Source organism: Thermobia domestica, chromosome 10, assembly GCF_964235325.1.
Source record: "Thermobia domestica chromosome 10, izTheDome1.hap1.1, whole genome shotgun sequence".
In the NCBI taxonomy this organism is placed as follows: domain Eukaryota; kingdom Metazoa; phylum Arthropoda; class Insecta; order Zygentoma; family Lepismatidae; genus Thermobia; species Thermobia domestica.
In genome coordinates, this window is record NC_137463.1 from 229,799,689 (window position 1) to 229,817,546 (window position 17,858).

The 17,858-nt window shown below is 34.9% G+C and overlaps 1 protein-coding gene across 1 annotated transcript in view; it reads right to left on the reverse strand.

Moving 5' to 3' along the window:
- Positions 1 to 4,687: 4,687 nt before the first annotated feature.
- The window catches only part of LOC145663045 (uncharacterized), a 29,797-nt gene continuing 16,626 nt past the window's right edge, over positions 4,688 to 17,858 (reverse strand). The window contains exon 5 of the mRNA XM_081729203.1: positions 4,688 to 17,823. Within this exon, the coding sequence (XP_081585329.1) occupies positions 16,611 to 17,823 (1,213 nt within the window). The 3' untranslated portion in view covers positions 4,688 to 16,610. The remainder of the gene's footprint in view (positions 17,824 to 17,858) is intronic.

Below are 17,858 nucleotides of genomic sequence, written 5' to 3' on the forward strand. Positions count from 1 at the left end.
CATACATAAAAACAAGTTATTAGATTGGATACCTCCCCCCGACATACAACCAAAGACTTTCCAAAATCAAAATATTATCCTCCTTTAAAAGGTATACCAATGAGTAATTTATTAACGAGATAATAAAGAACAAGTAAACAATGAAACATATATATATATATATGAGTGAAGCTCAAATAGAACAAGATTTATCTATAAATCCTCAGATGTCAATTTCAATTAATATATAGATACGGTAGTAACAGTAGGTTATATCAAATTACCAAAATAATTGAATATAATTATATATTAGTTAACACTACCTTTACCTGTAGAAGAAAAGGGCAACTTCAATTGATCAACTTGGAAGCGAACGCTGACAGGAAGTTTTCTTGCACAAAATAGCATATATTTAAAAAAAATAGAAAAATAACCACAATTAAATTACAGAACTAAACAACTGAACACCTCCGTCATCGATCAATTCCCTCGCTGTCCATTGAATTGCGAAGCACAATTTTACACTTGAAAAAAAAATGATCCTTCTGTCGAACCGCTTCCTAGTGAGCGATGTGGAGGCTCGTTTGCTGTGGAAACTTTCTGTCCTACCGTATACATCACTGACTCGCCATGACCCACGATGCTAGGCTCTGCATTCCAGCATGGCGCTCGCTTGGGAGTATCTCAACATTTTCTCTGTCCTTTACAGTAGTTTCTGTTTCTTTACTTATCTGATGATGCGTTAACGAAAGTGCTCGGAACAAGAACAATATTAAAATCTTAAAAATGTATATGGCTGATTTTTCCTTTATAAGCTTGGCTAATACCGATATATTCTAATTCTTTTGTATTAGGTTCTTTAGTTTAGTTAATTTTTGTATAGCTAACATGTATTAAAGTTGATTAAAAATGAATCGACAAAACGAAGAACCAATCTTCTGAATACCAGTTTAACAGGCTTTTAGTGCAGGCATGTATATATTAGGAGTTTCGAAGAACAATATAGCACAAGAAACTTACAAAATGAAATCTTTAAGTTTTACGTCCCACGATTATGCCGGCGAGGCTAAAGATGATGATGATAAATGAATGAAATGGTAGAATGAAAAAAGTGAGAGGAAACGAGAGAACCCCGAAAAAACCCACGCACATGGTGTTTGCCTACCCGTTCACTTGGCGCGAGCTGGGATCGAACCAAGGACCACATGCACCGAAGTTGAACGCTCTATCAGTGAGCGACCGCGGCCCTCAAGTAAGTTAGGTTAACTTAAGGCTTTATAGTGAAGAATTAGTTATATTCAAAAAATACGCAGGGAAACATAAACGCATAAAAAGAAACGTCCGTTTTTTTTTTTTTTTTTTTTTTCGTAAATATAACTTTAGGAACCTTGGGCTTATATTAAGACGGGGAAGTGACGAACTTGGTTAGCGCATTTATAGTTATGTGCCGGCTCTACCAAGAATTTAATACCTGTTTGTTTCACATAGAGGACTAGCAGCGTTCACCCCGCTTCGCTGGGGTCACCCCGGAACGCAATAAACTTTGTTACTTAGATAATTTTTACTTTTTCGCTTTCAAGTGATATGATAAAAACCATAGAAGATTGCAGTAAATGTTAACATTATATCGCCTGTCATTTATGTTAACCCGCCGAGTGACACGGTCATGTGGGTTGCATATAAATACGGTTAGATTTAGCTATGATGAGCTAACAAAGGATTTCTACGTTATGGACACTTGAATGGTCAATTATCTCAAGACACTGGTAATTGAAAATTAAAGTGATATGATAAAAACCATCTAGGGTCCAAATCTTAATAACCCCCCAAAAATGAAAGAAATTGGTTCAGCCGTATTAGCGTGATGAGCTAACAAAGGATTTGTACGTTCTCTTTTATATATTTTCAACCTCCCTGCATCGGGTCTATAAGTTAATGAGAGCGAAATTGCTTAATTCGATGCAGTTCGGCCGCTTCTGTCCACTATCCAGAATGGACAGGAATAACCATAATTTCAGCGAGAGGTTAATAACAAAAGAGTGAAATCAATTATCTTTAAATATCAAATATATTCTCATTAATTAGTTTAAAGTATATTGTGTGATGTTTATGCTTTTGGGTATAACATGACACTCTCAGTCGCAGAACCTATAAACCTCTGAGAATTTAACATAGGCAACAACACAGCCGATGACATACCTGTTGAGACTGTTGATGGAACCATGGACGGTGAATGAACTGGAACTCGTTGTCTGGTATTCAGTTGTCACCCGACAACTGAAAGTCGGCTGGTGTCGAACCTGCGACCGAGGTATCGTGGAACCTCGTTCAGCTTCTTCTTCGGATGTTCGCACTTCCAACGCTCTATTCGAACTTCCTCCTTCTGATCCTGAATCCAACCAAGAATAGGTTTTTATTCCATCTTCCAGACGATGGAATGTGTCCCCTCAACTTTGGAATGACGTCAAAATGTCACAGCTGTTAGAAACTTTCATTTCTCGATTGTTGTGCCATGTCCAAAATTCTCAGACAATTCATTTCTGCTAAACTGCATATTATGTCATACCCGAAATGTGTATTTGTGAACAAAGCTGAGTACACAAAATATTTTATAACAACATAGAGCTTACACGCTCTTTTCTTAAATTCTGTCATTTCATCGTTATTAACACATTATGTCTAGACGACATATAAACAATAACAAACATCATGTGTAATTACTTACAGCATGACATTGTTTACTTTTTCTGATTCTGATTACACACAACATAATTTTATCTTATTAAGTTTTTGAAAGAGATTAACTTTTACAACAATAACAATAAAATGATATTAAATATTGATTACTTATCGGATCCATCTACAATATATAGATTTTTTAAGGAGTAATATTAACCGACTTTATAAAAGCGCTAAAAAGCTGAAAATAATTTTAAAAGCGCTAAAAAGAAGATTATTTTAAAAAGCGCTAAAAGTTATAAAAATTGAAATTTCTTTAGCCTGACACACATACATACATAATTAGTGCTTTATAAAATAATTTGAGTCCTACAATTTCAAAACGTCTCGTCTTCACTCCTTTTGTGTTTTTTCATTATTAGTCATTTGTTGTTACCTAATTTCTGGCAATGTATCCCATTTAATGTGTTCACATATTTATTTTACCTTTTACGAAATTTATTATTTCATTTTCAAGTGTAGAAATTAAGATGGTCAAAGAAAAACTTGATTTCCTCAAAAGTTTGTAAAATTACAAGATACTATTTAGAATAGAATTACTCATTTTCTCCTTTTACGCGTTTTTAAAATTGTTTTCTGCTTTTTAACGCTTTTTTTTAAAATCGGTTAGTACATTTTACAAAAAGCTGTTTATTGGATCAAAAGATCCAATACATTTCAGGTAAAAATTTTGTAGGCTTTATATCTGGAAAACTACATATAGTGTAGCCAAACCCAAACTATCACTTAACTCAGTACGTTGTGCTTATTCTGTAAAAAATACGAAAACTCGATTTAGGATCCGTTCAAAAATTCTGTGGCCCCTGATCGAAAAAATCCAAATATATTTCATTCAATCAAAAATATTTTTGTACGCCTTATATCTGGAGAACTACGTATGCCAAACTCAAACTATCACTTAACTCAATATGATGTGCTTATTCCATAAAAAATTTACGAACACTCGATTTAGGGGCCGTTCAAAAATTTTGTGGGCCCTGATCCAAAAATTAATTATCGGCCAAGATCGCAATCTTTTGATGCAGTTTTTTGATCATTTCTAAAATTCGTTTTCTTTCTTTTTTAAACTATTTTAAAGTCGATTAATACTTATTTTTTTTTAAGTTTAATTTTATTTTATCATTTTTTTTTTTCGTTTGCTCAGTAGTTTAGCTATGTACCTAAAGGTAGAACATCAACTTTCCATAAATTGGGCCGGCCAAACAAATATTTTTATTCTAATTTTTACGGAACTATACAACCATAAATTTGACGGTCTAGCTCCGAAGACTAGGATCAGATCTTAATTAAATTTACATTAGACTACAGCGAAAGCATACTCTTTCAAACGAACGAACAAACAAACAAAATATCCAAAATCAGTGCATCTGTGTTGTAGTTACCCGTAAACATAAATCAAGGTTCCACAAAAAAGTGAAGATCTATTTCCCTGACATACATTCTTGAATATAAATGGGAAAATATAGGGTAAGTTCTCATACATTTTTCTAACGCGGTGGCTCAATGGTAGGGCGTTCACCTCTTTTGCATACGATCCTTGGTTCGATTCCAGCTCACGCCACGTGAACATTGTGGTGTACAAACACCGTGTGCGTGGGTTTCCTCGAGGTTCTCCCGTTTCCTCCCACTTCATTCATTCCTCATCATCACCGTCTCCTTCAGCCTAGCCGGCATAATCGTGGGACGTAAAACTTTTAAGATCTCATTTCATTTTTTCCACTGAAAACAAATAACCTTTTCTTCACTAATGTAAGCATACACATGCTGCAAAATTTTTTGCGTAGTTATCACATAGCAACATACAATATACCGTGTTTAGAAAGAAAATAATGCAGAAAAACAGATTGCTTTTAATCTTTTCTACGGTCTGTTAATCGGGAACATGTGTGCTATATATAATTTTTTTTCCACGTAACAGCGACACAAACACACATACGCACACGCGCAAAAGTAAGAAATAAACACTGAGTTGAATAAAAACAGTTTACTTTAATGCATAATGAGTTTCCACTACATTATTAAAGGAATTAATATTTCACAATGTTCTACAAGATAAAGATCATTTCAAGTTTTCTTTGTTTTAAACTCATTTATATTGCATCTATAACAACACTAAATGCAGATATTACTAGGATTTAAAAAATGGCATTGCATAGTACACTAATTTATTCATTCATTTATTATGGCAACTCAACACTGGAAGACTGAAGTAACAATTGGTTAAGGTTACACTGGAAGTTTGTAAATTGGAGTTACGAAGTCTTACCATTCTAAAATTAGGATAAGGATCTTCAATGAGTGTTCTTTCTCAAATGGCATTATGGATAAACAAAGCTATAATGACTAGATAAATTATTATTGCAGATTGCATCACATTATTTTCCTTACTGTATCTATAACTGAGATATAATGGCAATATTTTTCTTGAGCACATGCTCTTCCGATGGCCCAGAGTGGTAAGTGTAAGGACAGTTACAGAATGCTTTTAGAAGTTTGGAGGTGGGGACAGCATTTATCCGCACTATTTCATCCCTGTTTATGACTACGATTAATAGATCTGTAGGACCAGAACCGGAATTTATTGATGCACCGCTAATGTTAAGAGAGAAAATATCAAAATAAACGAACAACTAAAATATTAACTTCATTTTTTTAAAAAACAGGGTCGCGGTAGCTCAGTGGTAGAGCGTTCACCTCTGATGCATGGGGTCTCTGGTTCGATCCCCGTTCACAAATGAACTTTTTGCATGGGTTTTCGCGGGGTTGTTCTGTTTCCTCCCACTTTCATCATTCTACCATTTCATTTATTTCTCATTATCCCGTCTCCTTTAGCCTAGCCGGCATAACGTGGAACGTAAAACTTCAAGATTTCATTTAATTATTTTCCATTGAAAAAAAAAAAGACGTTTGATGTCTAAAATTCGAAAATTTTTACAGTATAGTGCTAATACAGTCTTACCACAGCCTCGTAACAAATCCTAAGACATGTAACAAATGTCAAATGCAAGGTGTCCACTAAAATTCCAAAATCAAATTTCATGACTTTTTCGTGACCTTTTCCTTACCAAACCATAAAATTTCGTAACATTCTCAAGAGTGAATTTGAGTGCTAATGAGGCCGAATTTTCATGCATGCGATAGAAGCGTGCTTTGCTTGCGATTTGTGACGTTTAAAGCCGATCATAGACATTTTTGGTGGTGAATTTTGACGTTCTATAAAACAAAAGTTTCCAGTCTGTATATTTGTACAGATATTAAAAAAATCGTGACCCAAAGCTAAATTTCGTGATTTTTTCTTGACTTTCATGACCGTTTTCTGATTTCGGGACTTACGTAACTTTCATGACCGATAGACACCCTCAAATGTCGAATTAAGATACAAAACTTCTTTCGGGAGAAATTAATTTTGTCACTGAATCTACAAAAAATCTTTCAGAATGACCGATATTTCAATTACTCTTTTTTTTTTTTTTTACATCCTTATTCAACAAAATTATGAAGGATAGGATCTATTACTCTAGTAGAATTCTTCCATTAGGCGCTGTATTATTAACAAGGAAAGTTAATTCCCTGTTGACCACAAATAACACCTGGAAATTCCAACTTCGTTGTTTATGGAGTATGTATAAACAAATAATGACTATTTCATTTCTGAAAGACATTAATTTACAAATAAATCATATCTCATCAATGACTCGTTTTCTCTGTTGTAATTAGATTTCTAAATTTCTGTCACAAATTCACATTTTTTGCCTTTTTTAATACAAACTGGTTATAAAATTTTCACCCCAAGTTAAGATATTAAACTGTGGTATTGAATTAACCGAAATGCCAGCGAAGTTAACCATTATTCTTGCAACTGCAGTTTGTGGATTTGAGAAAGCAGCAGAGCTACAGTGACTGCTCCTAAACCACGTACGTGTTAACATTAATAAACAAACTTCCATACTATTGTTCTATCTGTAATACACCTTATGGCACACGAAAAGATAGGTGATTAATACCCAAGCTTATATTCCATTTAAATTAACCCTCGGACTACCAATGGGGGATAGGGGTACTTTGTGCATATCACTGCATATTTTTTGTAATTACCCTTCTAATCGTTTCTTTAAAATTGTAAGAAAATATGTTATCGCTCAACATGTTTAGCTAAAGCGTATACCTTACAGTCGTTCAAATTGAACGTAAATGTGTCCCATAAAATTTGTTTTTTAAGTTTGTGGGCACAAAGTACCCCCATTCTCCTTGGTAGGAGATGTGACTGACATTTAGTAGCGTCACTCCTAGATGACAGCATAATAGCTGTTAGTCATCCTGTGTACTGTTCACTTCAGTGTATGTAGATTTTTGTGAGTGTTTCTAATTTGATTCTTCTGGGATATATACTTAATCTTAACAGGTGGACACAAAATGATCCCTCCTTGATAGTCCGCGTTACAAAAAATACCTAGGTTGTGCGAGGGTTAACATATTGAAACCCGAAGGCATCTCAAAAGAAATTTCACTGTTACTACTGTATTAGATATACCCAGACGAAAATCGAAAATTCTAAATGATCATTTCACCACCATATCTTCAACTTCAGATTCATTTTCAAACAAAATTTTGACATATTTTATAAAATTTACAATTATTTTTGCATACTACTAGCGCCTTTTAGATGATTTCTTCAGTAGTTATAACAATTATTGTACTTCCAAACACTTTATAAATGCAATGGCTGGTTCATTCATGAATAACAGCAGAAATTTTATATCTGTTAGCATGATTGTACAATCATGGCCGAAAATTTGTTTTCCTGTCAATGGAAACTTTTAAGAAATTTCTTACTTAATTTCTTATAAATTATGCTCATGAGTTTGCCTCATAAAACTAGAATTTCAGTGACACCGTGATTGTACTCTAGTTCGTGTATATTAAGTATTATATAGATTCTATAAACTTGAGATTTACAATTACACATAGTACAGTACTGTACATATCCAGATATAAGAACTAGAACATGTGTGTCTATGTACTATCGCATAACTTGTTAACTTATTTATGGTATAAACATACATAAAAGATTTTACATACTACATATTGTAATATACTGTATATATATATACACACGGCAGTGTTGATACTTCACTGGATTATTATTAATTATAAAAAAACACACACAAAATGTTACTGATAAAGCAATGGAAACTATAACAACTATTCAATGGATTAAAAAACTCGAGGATCAGGAACCAACTCTGAATTCTATTGTATAGATTCTAAAAAGGTGATACTAGTTACTATATAATTTAAAAATAGTATTAAAAACTATTTGTACTAAATTTCCTTACAATATTAACTACACAAATGCCTTCTACAAATACAATGATTAACTTCAAGTTTTGATATATAATAATGGTGACATGAGTGAACACTGTTGTTAGCATTTTGCGTCCATCTTTGGGTTTTACGGCTGCAAACTTTCGTTGCTTTGAGTTTTGGCACATTTAAGCGAAGATGAACTGTTTTATAACTCACGTATTAAGTACTTCGGTTTAAATACAACCAGTTAAAGTAAACGAATGAAAAAATATTTAAAGAAGCAACGTTTAATTTACATTGTTAAGTGATTTGGCGGACAGCCTCAGGACTGGGCTTTAGTTTATACATTTTAATGAGAGCATGTTTTTCAACTAAAATAAATGACGCCATTTTTGAAATGGAACTGCATTGTTCGCTATTATATTGATATCATTCGTTTACAATAACTACAACACAGCTTTATTTGATTCGTGCTCTTACGCACAGAAACTAACATTAACAATATTACCTAATTTATAGCGTATTGGTATTTTTCTTTTTAAAAATATTATTTCCATTTTCGCCTAAATCATTAGAAAAAGGTTAAAAACATTAAGTCAAAAGACTAGATAAATAATTGAAAAAGACAATGTTGCAAAGGAACACACACACAATTTTGACGATTAACAATGCTTGTAACACGGAAAAAGAGATCCATTTTCTTCTGACATGAAGTTACGTTATTATTTCAAAATTACATGAATTTGTTTCAATTTCTTGCTATATTATTTTTTTATTTAAACTTCTTGTCATTTCTTGAACTACAAGGTTCATTAAAACAAGTATGAAATAAATAACATTGTTTCCATGATAAAGTTAGCACATTCAACACGATAATCAGAACCTACCTCTGCAGTAAATGATTACCGACAATAAAGTTGAAACTTGCTATGATAATATAAAGATTTGTTTGAATATAATAAAATAAAGACAAGAGAATATGGATAAAAAAAATAGCTCTTGGTTTGAGTAAATGCATTTTTCCACGGCCATGTAAAGCTAATTTAAAACAGGTGTTCAGAGATTTGACAATGATTGTCAGGATTGTTAATAATAACAAAACCAGAAAATGTTTTGGATTTCAGTACCAGAACCTACATAAACGTTTCAATTCGGTAGCTCTAGAAAAAGAACCGTACAGTTCGACATATCTGTTCTGTTCACAAAACCCAAAACAATAATTCGGTTTCAAGAAGACAAAACCGAAATGCATTTTGATATCATTTAAAAATCTATTTCTCTTTTCTCTGTAAATTTCGCTTACATTTCAATATCACTATCGTAATTTTCCCGGAAAATTAAATTTCGGTATCGAGTTCAAAACTTTTTCTTTCTTTCTTTTTTTAACAGTAGAAAATGTATAGGTTCCGCACCCAGAATCGTTCTTTCACGAAATAGGTTGCGGTTTCGGAACCAAAGTTCAGTAGAACTCATTTGGGTCTATTTGGTTCTGTCACCGTTAACAATCCTAACGATTGTACAAAAGAATTGTTGTAGGTACAAGAAAAAAAAAGTACTATACAATAAGTAAAAACCCAAACAAAATCAGTTTTGAATATATATATATATATATATTCAATTCCTTCTTCAAGGTTAAATACAAAGTTTTACTGAGCTTGAACTACAGATCAAAATATACAACGTGGCCGTTACTATCTCTGATTAAGAGCGCCAAACATGCTTATAATTTTGACCCTTATTATATGCTATAATCGTAGGTTTAACTTTCGAAACAAGAAACGCAATAGTTTGAAGCAGGACTGGGGACGTAATAAAGAGTAATGAAAAACTGTACTGCAAAATACGAATAACTTACCAAAGAAATGCAAGTCTAATGAGAAATGTTTCCTAAGCTGGGTACATACTGGTTTCCAGAATAAGGGATGAAGCATCTGAGAGAGAAATTCTGCACTGGATGGTAACTTTCGAAGGGGTTGTATGATCCACCCGCCTGAGCATTCTTCCCGCCTGAGGGTACCGCGTACAAGTTAAGAAACACGTTGCTTAACTGCGACAGTGATTTGTGTTTGTCCCTGCAGCAAGTATACGAGTGGTGTAGGAAGTTTAGAAGTTGTGTAACATCTGTGGAGGATGCTCCTTCGACCGGGACAGGCTAACCGCGTAGTGACCGATAACAACATTGCGCTAGTGGAACAGCTTGTAAAGGACAACAGGCGTATTACCCTGAAAGAAATCGCAACAATAATGAAGATTAGCTTTGGTTCAGCTCAACACATTGTGCATAATGTTCTGCATTTCAATAAGGTATCAGCAAGATGAGTCCCACGTCAGTTGATTGCTGAATTGAAAGATCGTCGCGTCGACGCCTGTGAAGAACTTTTGCGTCCTTTCAACGCCGAGGATGATGCATTTCTGGGCAGGATTGTTACAGGCGATGAGACCTGGGTTCATTATCATCAACCAGAAACCAAGAAAGCGAGCAAGGAATGGCGGCATAGCACTTCGCCGAAACCAAAAAAAAAATCCGCTCAACCATCAGCAAGAAAGGTCATGCCCACTCTCTTCTGGGATTCTAATGGAATAATTTTGGAACAGTATATGGAAAAAGGAGTGACAGTAACCAGTGCCTCGTATTCAAACATGCTGTAAAATCAACTTCGTCCTGCAATCAGGCGTAAACGGCGAGGACTTTTGTCCTCAGGAGTACTCCTGCAGCTTGACAACGTCCGACCGCATACTGCCTGTTTGACCGTTGAGACTATCGATATCAAATTTGAGTGTCTCATTCATCCACCATATTCACCAGTCCTTGCCCCCAATGACTTTCATTTCTTTGGACCACTCAAAGAAGCGATGGACCACGCTGGTTCGCTGCAGTCCGTGATCACCTGGACGATAACTTTCCCAACCGATGGATTGGACGGGATGACTCCATTAAATGGCCACCGAGGTCGCCAGACATTACACCCCTCGACTTTTTTCTGTGGGTTTTGTGAAGGATAGTGTTTAAAGTACACCTGTTACTGACACAGCTGAATGAAAAACCTGCATTACAGCCGCTCTTAACACTGTCATACACGAGATGTTAGAGCGTACGTCGCAGAAAATCCAATACAGACTAGAGAGCCTAGGGCCACGGACTGTACACATATTGAGGGATACTAATGAACTTTGTACATAAACTGAGTTGCACTGTTCACTGCAAAGGGTACAATGTAAAAACTTTTGTCCATTAAAGAGTCGTGAACGTTTGAAATTGTAAAGATAATTTCTGGATATTCATAGTATATATGTGAAATATTTATTTTTATACATGTACATTGATGTGTATATTTTTGTGTATAATCTTTTTTCTTTTTTCTTTTTTTTTTTTTTTAGCACTATACTTCTTATATAGAGAGGAAAAGCTGTTTTTTAATCTTTCATAGATAGATACACTGGGCCATAGGTAACTTTAGTTTTGAACTGGATGTGTTGCTGAAGAAGGAAAAATTCATGAGGGAGGTTTGTTAACGTGTTTTTCGTTTTACATTTATAAATTTAACGTCTTTTCTTTACTTTAACTTGAAAACTTTTTCGTTTACAGATTCTCCAACGCGTTTTCAGAATCATATATAAACGATGCCTTTCGCCAGGACGGGATTGTATTTTCAATACCACTGGACCAATGGTTACGTAAGACCAACGGTCCTGAGTTTCTTGGATCAACCACTCTTCTTTAACAAGTCCGAAGTAGGGACTTTGCTGTTGTTTTTAGGGCCATGCAGTGAACGGCTGGCTGGTTAGGTGGTCTTTCGAGTAGACCAGGGTATGAATTAGAACCCAAATTAAGAATTTTCTCGATATTCTATCAAAGGACTTTCGTAGGAGTTTCGCATGTATAAGATTTAGTCAATTTCCCCGTGCCAGAAACCAGCTTTTATTATTATTATTATTATTTGATAGGACGTTTTAGTGTGTTTTTTATTCTTTACCTATGTTAAGTTTATAAACGAACTCAATGAGATTTGAGTTCGATTCCACAGTAGATCGAGACTAATGCATCTAGATACTTATTACTTATTTTTAAATTTTTGTTTAACCTGACCTGTGTTAGGGATTTCCCCTTAAAAAAGAGTCAAGAAAGACTAAGTAGGGAATGCAGAAACAGAATAAGATTCAGAAATGTAACAGAAAGAGAACAAAAATATATATAAAAAAAGTACAGGAATTCAAATATGTAGGCACAAGAATCAACGACAATAACGAAATAAAAACAGAAACAGAAGTAAAACTAATAGCAGGAACCAAATGCTGCTACTCATTGACAAACCTATTAAGTCAAATTCTGTATCTAGAAATACCAACATGAAAATGTAAAAGACAGCTGTTACACCAATTATAATGCATGGATCAGAAGCATGGACACTAACAGCCAAGATACAAGAACAATTAAGAAGATGGGAAAGAAAGATATATGGACCTGTATTGGAAAATGGGATATGGAGAGTAAGAACAAATGCAGAGTTAGAACTACCGTTGATATCGTAATGGAAATAAAGTTAGATTGAGATGATTGGGACATCTAGAACGCACGTAAGACCATAGAGGAATGAAACAAATCTACAAGGGAACTATCGAAGGAAGGAGAAGCTTGAGTTGATTTTAGTTTAGCGTCCCTTTCAGCAGCGAGGCTATATGAGACGTGAACCTACTGATTAACGTGGAATCCGAACATGAGCTCCTACGCCAAAGGCGCGTATGCAAACCGCTTAGCCACGAAGGAGCTCAAGGAAGGAGAAGCATCGGAAGACAGAGACTCAGGTGGTTGGACAATGTACTGAATGACCTAAAAGATGGGAATAACGGCACGGGGAAGTAAAGCAAAGAACAAAGAAGAATGGAAATCTACCCTGAAGAAGGTCCGAACTCTACAAGGACATTGGCACCAATTGGTAATATAAGGTAAGGTAAGGTAAGGTGTAAGTAGCAAAACGGCCTATTGTAAGGGACATTTTCTTGTCTTATAAAGAACGTCAATTCCTAAACTTCTTCTTAACCTTGCAGAAATACTTAGCTAGGTTTCCTTATCACAAGATCTCTTATTTTCAGGAGTTCTGTGTACCTACCAGAAACAATGATTTTAGTTAAAGTAGTGCTTTTGAAAGTAAGGCCAAGTCGAGCTGTTCGTAAAAAAGGACAGCAAACACTTAGGCTACAGGTTCCATATTACATTTTTTTTTTCTTTCTTTTACGAATTAAGATGTAATGACTGTGTTTGAGTCTGTATGTATAAAGGTGAGACCGAGTTTTCAGTGAGAACTCTAAAGAACAATTTTACTTAATTCTACAGTAGTTTTTGCCCGTCAATCTACATTAAGAAATAAAATAACAAACAAAGAGTACTATTGATGTTTTGAGCTTTAAAATTTAAAGTTTCTGAACTCGAGATCAAGATTCTTTAAGACACCTATCGACCAGGAAACATAACGGAAATAGGGATATGCAAAAGGTATCCATGTATATAGTGTAATGAAATAGTATAGTTTATGTAAAATAGACAGAGAGAGAGAGAAATCGTTTTTTTTATTATTATTATTAGATATAACTTTAAAATGTAGGACAATTTCCACTTCCAAAACAGTTATAGGTTAAGAAAAGAAAAGAAAACTAAAAACAGAAAAACAAACAAGTACTGTCCTACAAATCAAGGATGTAAAAATGAAAGGAAAGGCATATATAAGTTTTCAAAAGAGGTATTGAAGGGGTCTTTCGAGGGAGATTAAGATAGATTCGCATTTACTGTACGTTAGACTACTCGTAGTGATAGTCTCGATCACTGGATTCAGAAGGGACAGGTTGGCCAAGATACTCCTATTCTAAGTTTACATTCATTATTGTCAGTAATATCTATTCTATCAGAAAAAAAAAACTCACATCCAAAAAGAATGGCAGGTCTCCTTCTAACTAACATTTTTGAAATGATAAAATAGATTATATGGTAAATTGCTTCATGGGAAAGCTTATGATAACTTAATAAAATTTAATTTTTGGTGAGGGAAGTCATACATTTTCGTAAACGACTCCTCTGAATTTGTAACAGAATTAAAAGAAATAAAAGTAGTTAATGAAAGATATAGTTTGATATTTTTGGGACACTATACTACTTTTGGAATTTGTCTCCTCTTTACTTTTATACAACAAAAGAAATAGTTACTAAATTAATTAAGAATAAATAACTTATTTTAAGAGGGACGAAACAGTAGCATGATGAAAAAGAGAGATGTTAGCGGTTAAGGAAAACAATACTGTGAAAACACGAGATGCGTTAGGTAGATGATGTCGATGATTCCTACGCATTGCTGTAAGCGTTCACAATAGGCATTGGCGACGGATGGCAAAACGAGTACTTGCAAATTATGCATGTGTAATAATGCTGGTTTCTGCACGTTAGTAGTTCGTGAAGTGTGCAATGTGCCTCCATAGATGGAAAACGTGTGTACATTACAAGCGACATGGACAGTTGACAGATATTTATGTTACTTACGGGCTGGCGGATAGCAATGACAGTTGACAGATATTTATGTTGCTTACTGGCTGGCGGATAGCAATGTTCATAAGCTACAAGCACTTTACAGGGAGCGTGCTACCTACATCGCGTATATCTGAACAGGAGTGAATTCTAAGCAGTGTAACAACGATTATGCGAACTTGTTTGCACGGGCTTTCAAACAGACGTCGATTCATCTTGTACATACTTCCATCCGAGCAAATGTTCCGCTAATTTTTGGAATTTTGATTTTGCTTTTTTTTTTTTTTTTTTTAAATACCTTTTAAATCAATATTTGGCGCATCTTATCGGAGATTTTATACATATTTCTTGGTAAGAAATTCTGATTTACAGAAGGTAAATCTACTTGTTTGCATATTCGTTACTGACAACGAATTTAGCAACTGACTCTTCAATGCATACATTTAACATGAATAGTAATGTCTACAAAAATCTTGGAGACGCTGTGCATATTCCTTCCATCTTAGTTTATATATATATGTATCTATGAAAAGCACTGACGTAAGCAAGCTTCGCACACAAGTTTGCTGACCAGTTACATTGTACAGCGGTTTTTCATACAACATATGACAATTTTGTTAGTATGCCTCTGTTCTACATCGTAACGACATAATCGGGTTGAATCGAACTCTATTATAATATTAAATGCCACGAAAAGTTTCAAATAACAATATGAGATAATAAAACAATGTAACAGTTATTAATTACAATTATTCCATCATTTCACAATAAGCTTTCTATTAGAAATGTGAGAGATTCAACAATATAAGATTTCCTATTATATTACTAAGCTAAGAATATTTAACTTAAATTCAACCACTCACTTCTACACCATACAGGATCATATGCCTCTATTGTGGTTATGTTTTCCGCATTACACGGAACATATCGTTTATGAAAGATCTGTTATGATTATTTTCGTTCATAGACCGTAACTTTTTTTTTTTTTTTTTTTTATTTTTTTTTAATGTCCAGAATTTTTCAAGATAGATAATTGATACAGTCCATACAGATTACATTTTTGATCCTGACAATGCGACTGGAACCGTAAAAACACTATTCGGATCTTTGGGAAAATTCACCTTTCTTAAAATTACCTTTTTTTATGTATAATGCAATATGTCATATCGGAATTTCGATACTAAACACAACTAAGTTCTTAGGGAATGAAAGTTTTATTATCAGTTGCAACGTAAGTCTGGCAACACGGCTTTTTTATACAATAATTTGTAACTTACTAACTTACACTCGGTCTATTTATCACGGTTAAATCCAGGGTGCCCGAAATCACACGTTAGCCTAAGCAAAACACAAAAGAAAGTCTGTTTCATAAAACAAATTGTATTGTGTTGTTTTCTACAACTGAACTCAACGTCCTGTGTTAACAGCCATGAACGACTATGATCGATGAGACTCGCTTTTATTTTGGTGATGTGTGATCAGCACATCGGTTTTCCTCGTTGCGATTTTGGATTTGTAGATTAAAGTTCGTTATCTTTTTTTATCATTATTATTATTATTGTTATTTTCTAAGTAACTCCCTAATTTCTTTACGGCGAGGTCAACGTCTAAAATCCTGTCCCCACCGAACGACTATAGACAACGGATGCTAATCATTGGTCTATCTTAAAATCTGGTAGCTAAACAATTAAGTGCTGTGGTGAAACAATGCAATTTATTTTGGAAATTGAATTCTAGATTTATGTCCGAGAAAGATTATTCACGGTCACCGAATTCTCTGAACACGAACCTGATAAGTTATTTCCATTGAATCTACAGTAATGATTGATTTAAAATTAATGTCTCCTTTTCAGCACCGATGCTACATGACACGGGGACCTACTGTTTAAAGTGTGGTCCGAACCACTACCACCTAGTCCCTAACCACTCGATTACAAAGGAGCATTTCAGTAATAATCAGCAAAAATTTAAAAATGAACTGGTGATTTAACAGCACATCATTAACTTTCACATTCTAATAGTAAGCTATTTGTGAAATAACTCTAAATAACCGATATATCTAGGACGTTTTTAGTCATGTATGCAGCCGCAGATGTCTGTGGAGGAAGCCCTCCTTGGAGAATGTTTTATGGCAGATCTGACACATAAAAGAGTCATTAATATGGATTCTCTTGTGTATCACAAGGCTCCCTCGATGCGTGAATGTTTTCCCGCAATCAGCGCATGTATACGACTTACCTCCTGTGTGAAGTCTCATGTGAATCGTTAATCCCGCCTCGTCGGTGAATAACTTTTGACACACGTTGCAAACGATTTTATTCGCTTTGGATAGTTCATGTGTTTGTTCATGAAGAGTTAAGCTCGATTTTTGTGCGAATCCTTTCCCGCATTGCTTACAAAAGAAAGTATCTTCTTTTGAATGTGTTCTTTGGTGCTCGACAAGTACTTGCCACTGGATAAATGTCTCTTCGCATATGGTACATCGAAAACTGCTTGCATCTTTCTCTGTTGTACTACCGTCTTTATTATTGTCACGTTTATTGTGCCACTTTGATTTACTCCCTTCAATTTCATGACTTTTGATATGAAATGCTAAACTGCTTTTTTGCGCAAACGATTTTTCACATAAGTGACACCCATACGGCCGTTCTCCTGTATGATAACGTCTGTGGATGGTCATGTAACGTTTTCGTCGAAACATTTTCCCACAAATTTCGCATCGAAACGGTCTTTGTCCCAAGTGTATCCGTCGATGCTCCATCAAATGATTTGGTCGTAGGAAACCTCGTCCACAAAACTCACACGAATGCAAATTCTCACCCGTATGAATGTTCATGTGAAGCTTTAGATTTTTGCGCTGCTCAAACACCTTCCCACAAATCTCGCACGAATTTGTGTTGCTACTAAATTCTTCTTGAGTACTTTCAACCTTGTCCACAGAGGAACTCTGTGCGTTGCTAATACTCCCTGAAAACTCTCGCATTTCTGCTGACGTTGTGCTTTCTGGAGACAACTGCTGTGGCTGAGGCCCGCTTTCTGTAGGTACCTTGAGCGAGGGCAGGCACGAAATAAATTGTTCCTCTTCTTTCGTTCCTCCTCCTCCGTCAGTCACATCACTCAACGAGGCACCACAAGTTTCTAGATATTCCTCTTTGATGGTAGAATCAGGAACAACATCGTCACTGCAATCATCGTCGCTGATTTGTCCGCATTCAGAGCCACTCCTTCTTGGATCCGACAAGGAGTTTGCTGTACCAGAACACTGTTGGAGATGCCACCAATTATCTCTGTAACAACAAAATATTTTACTGGTATTTTTACA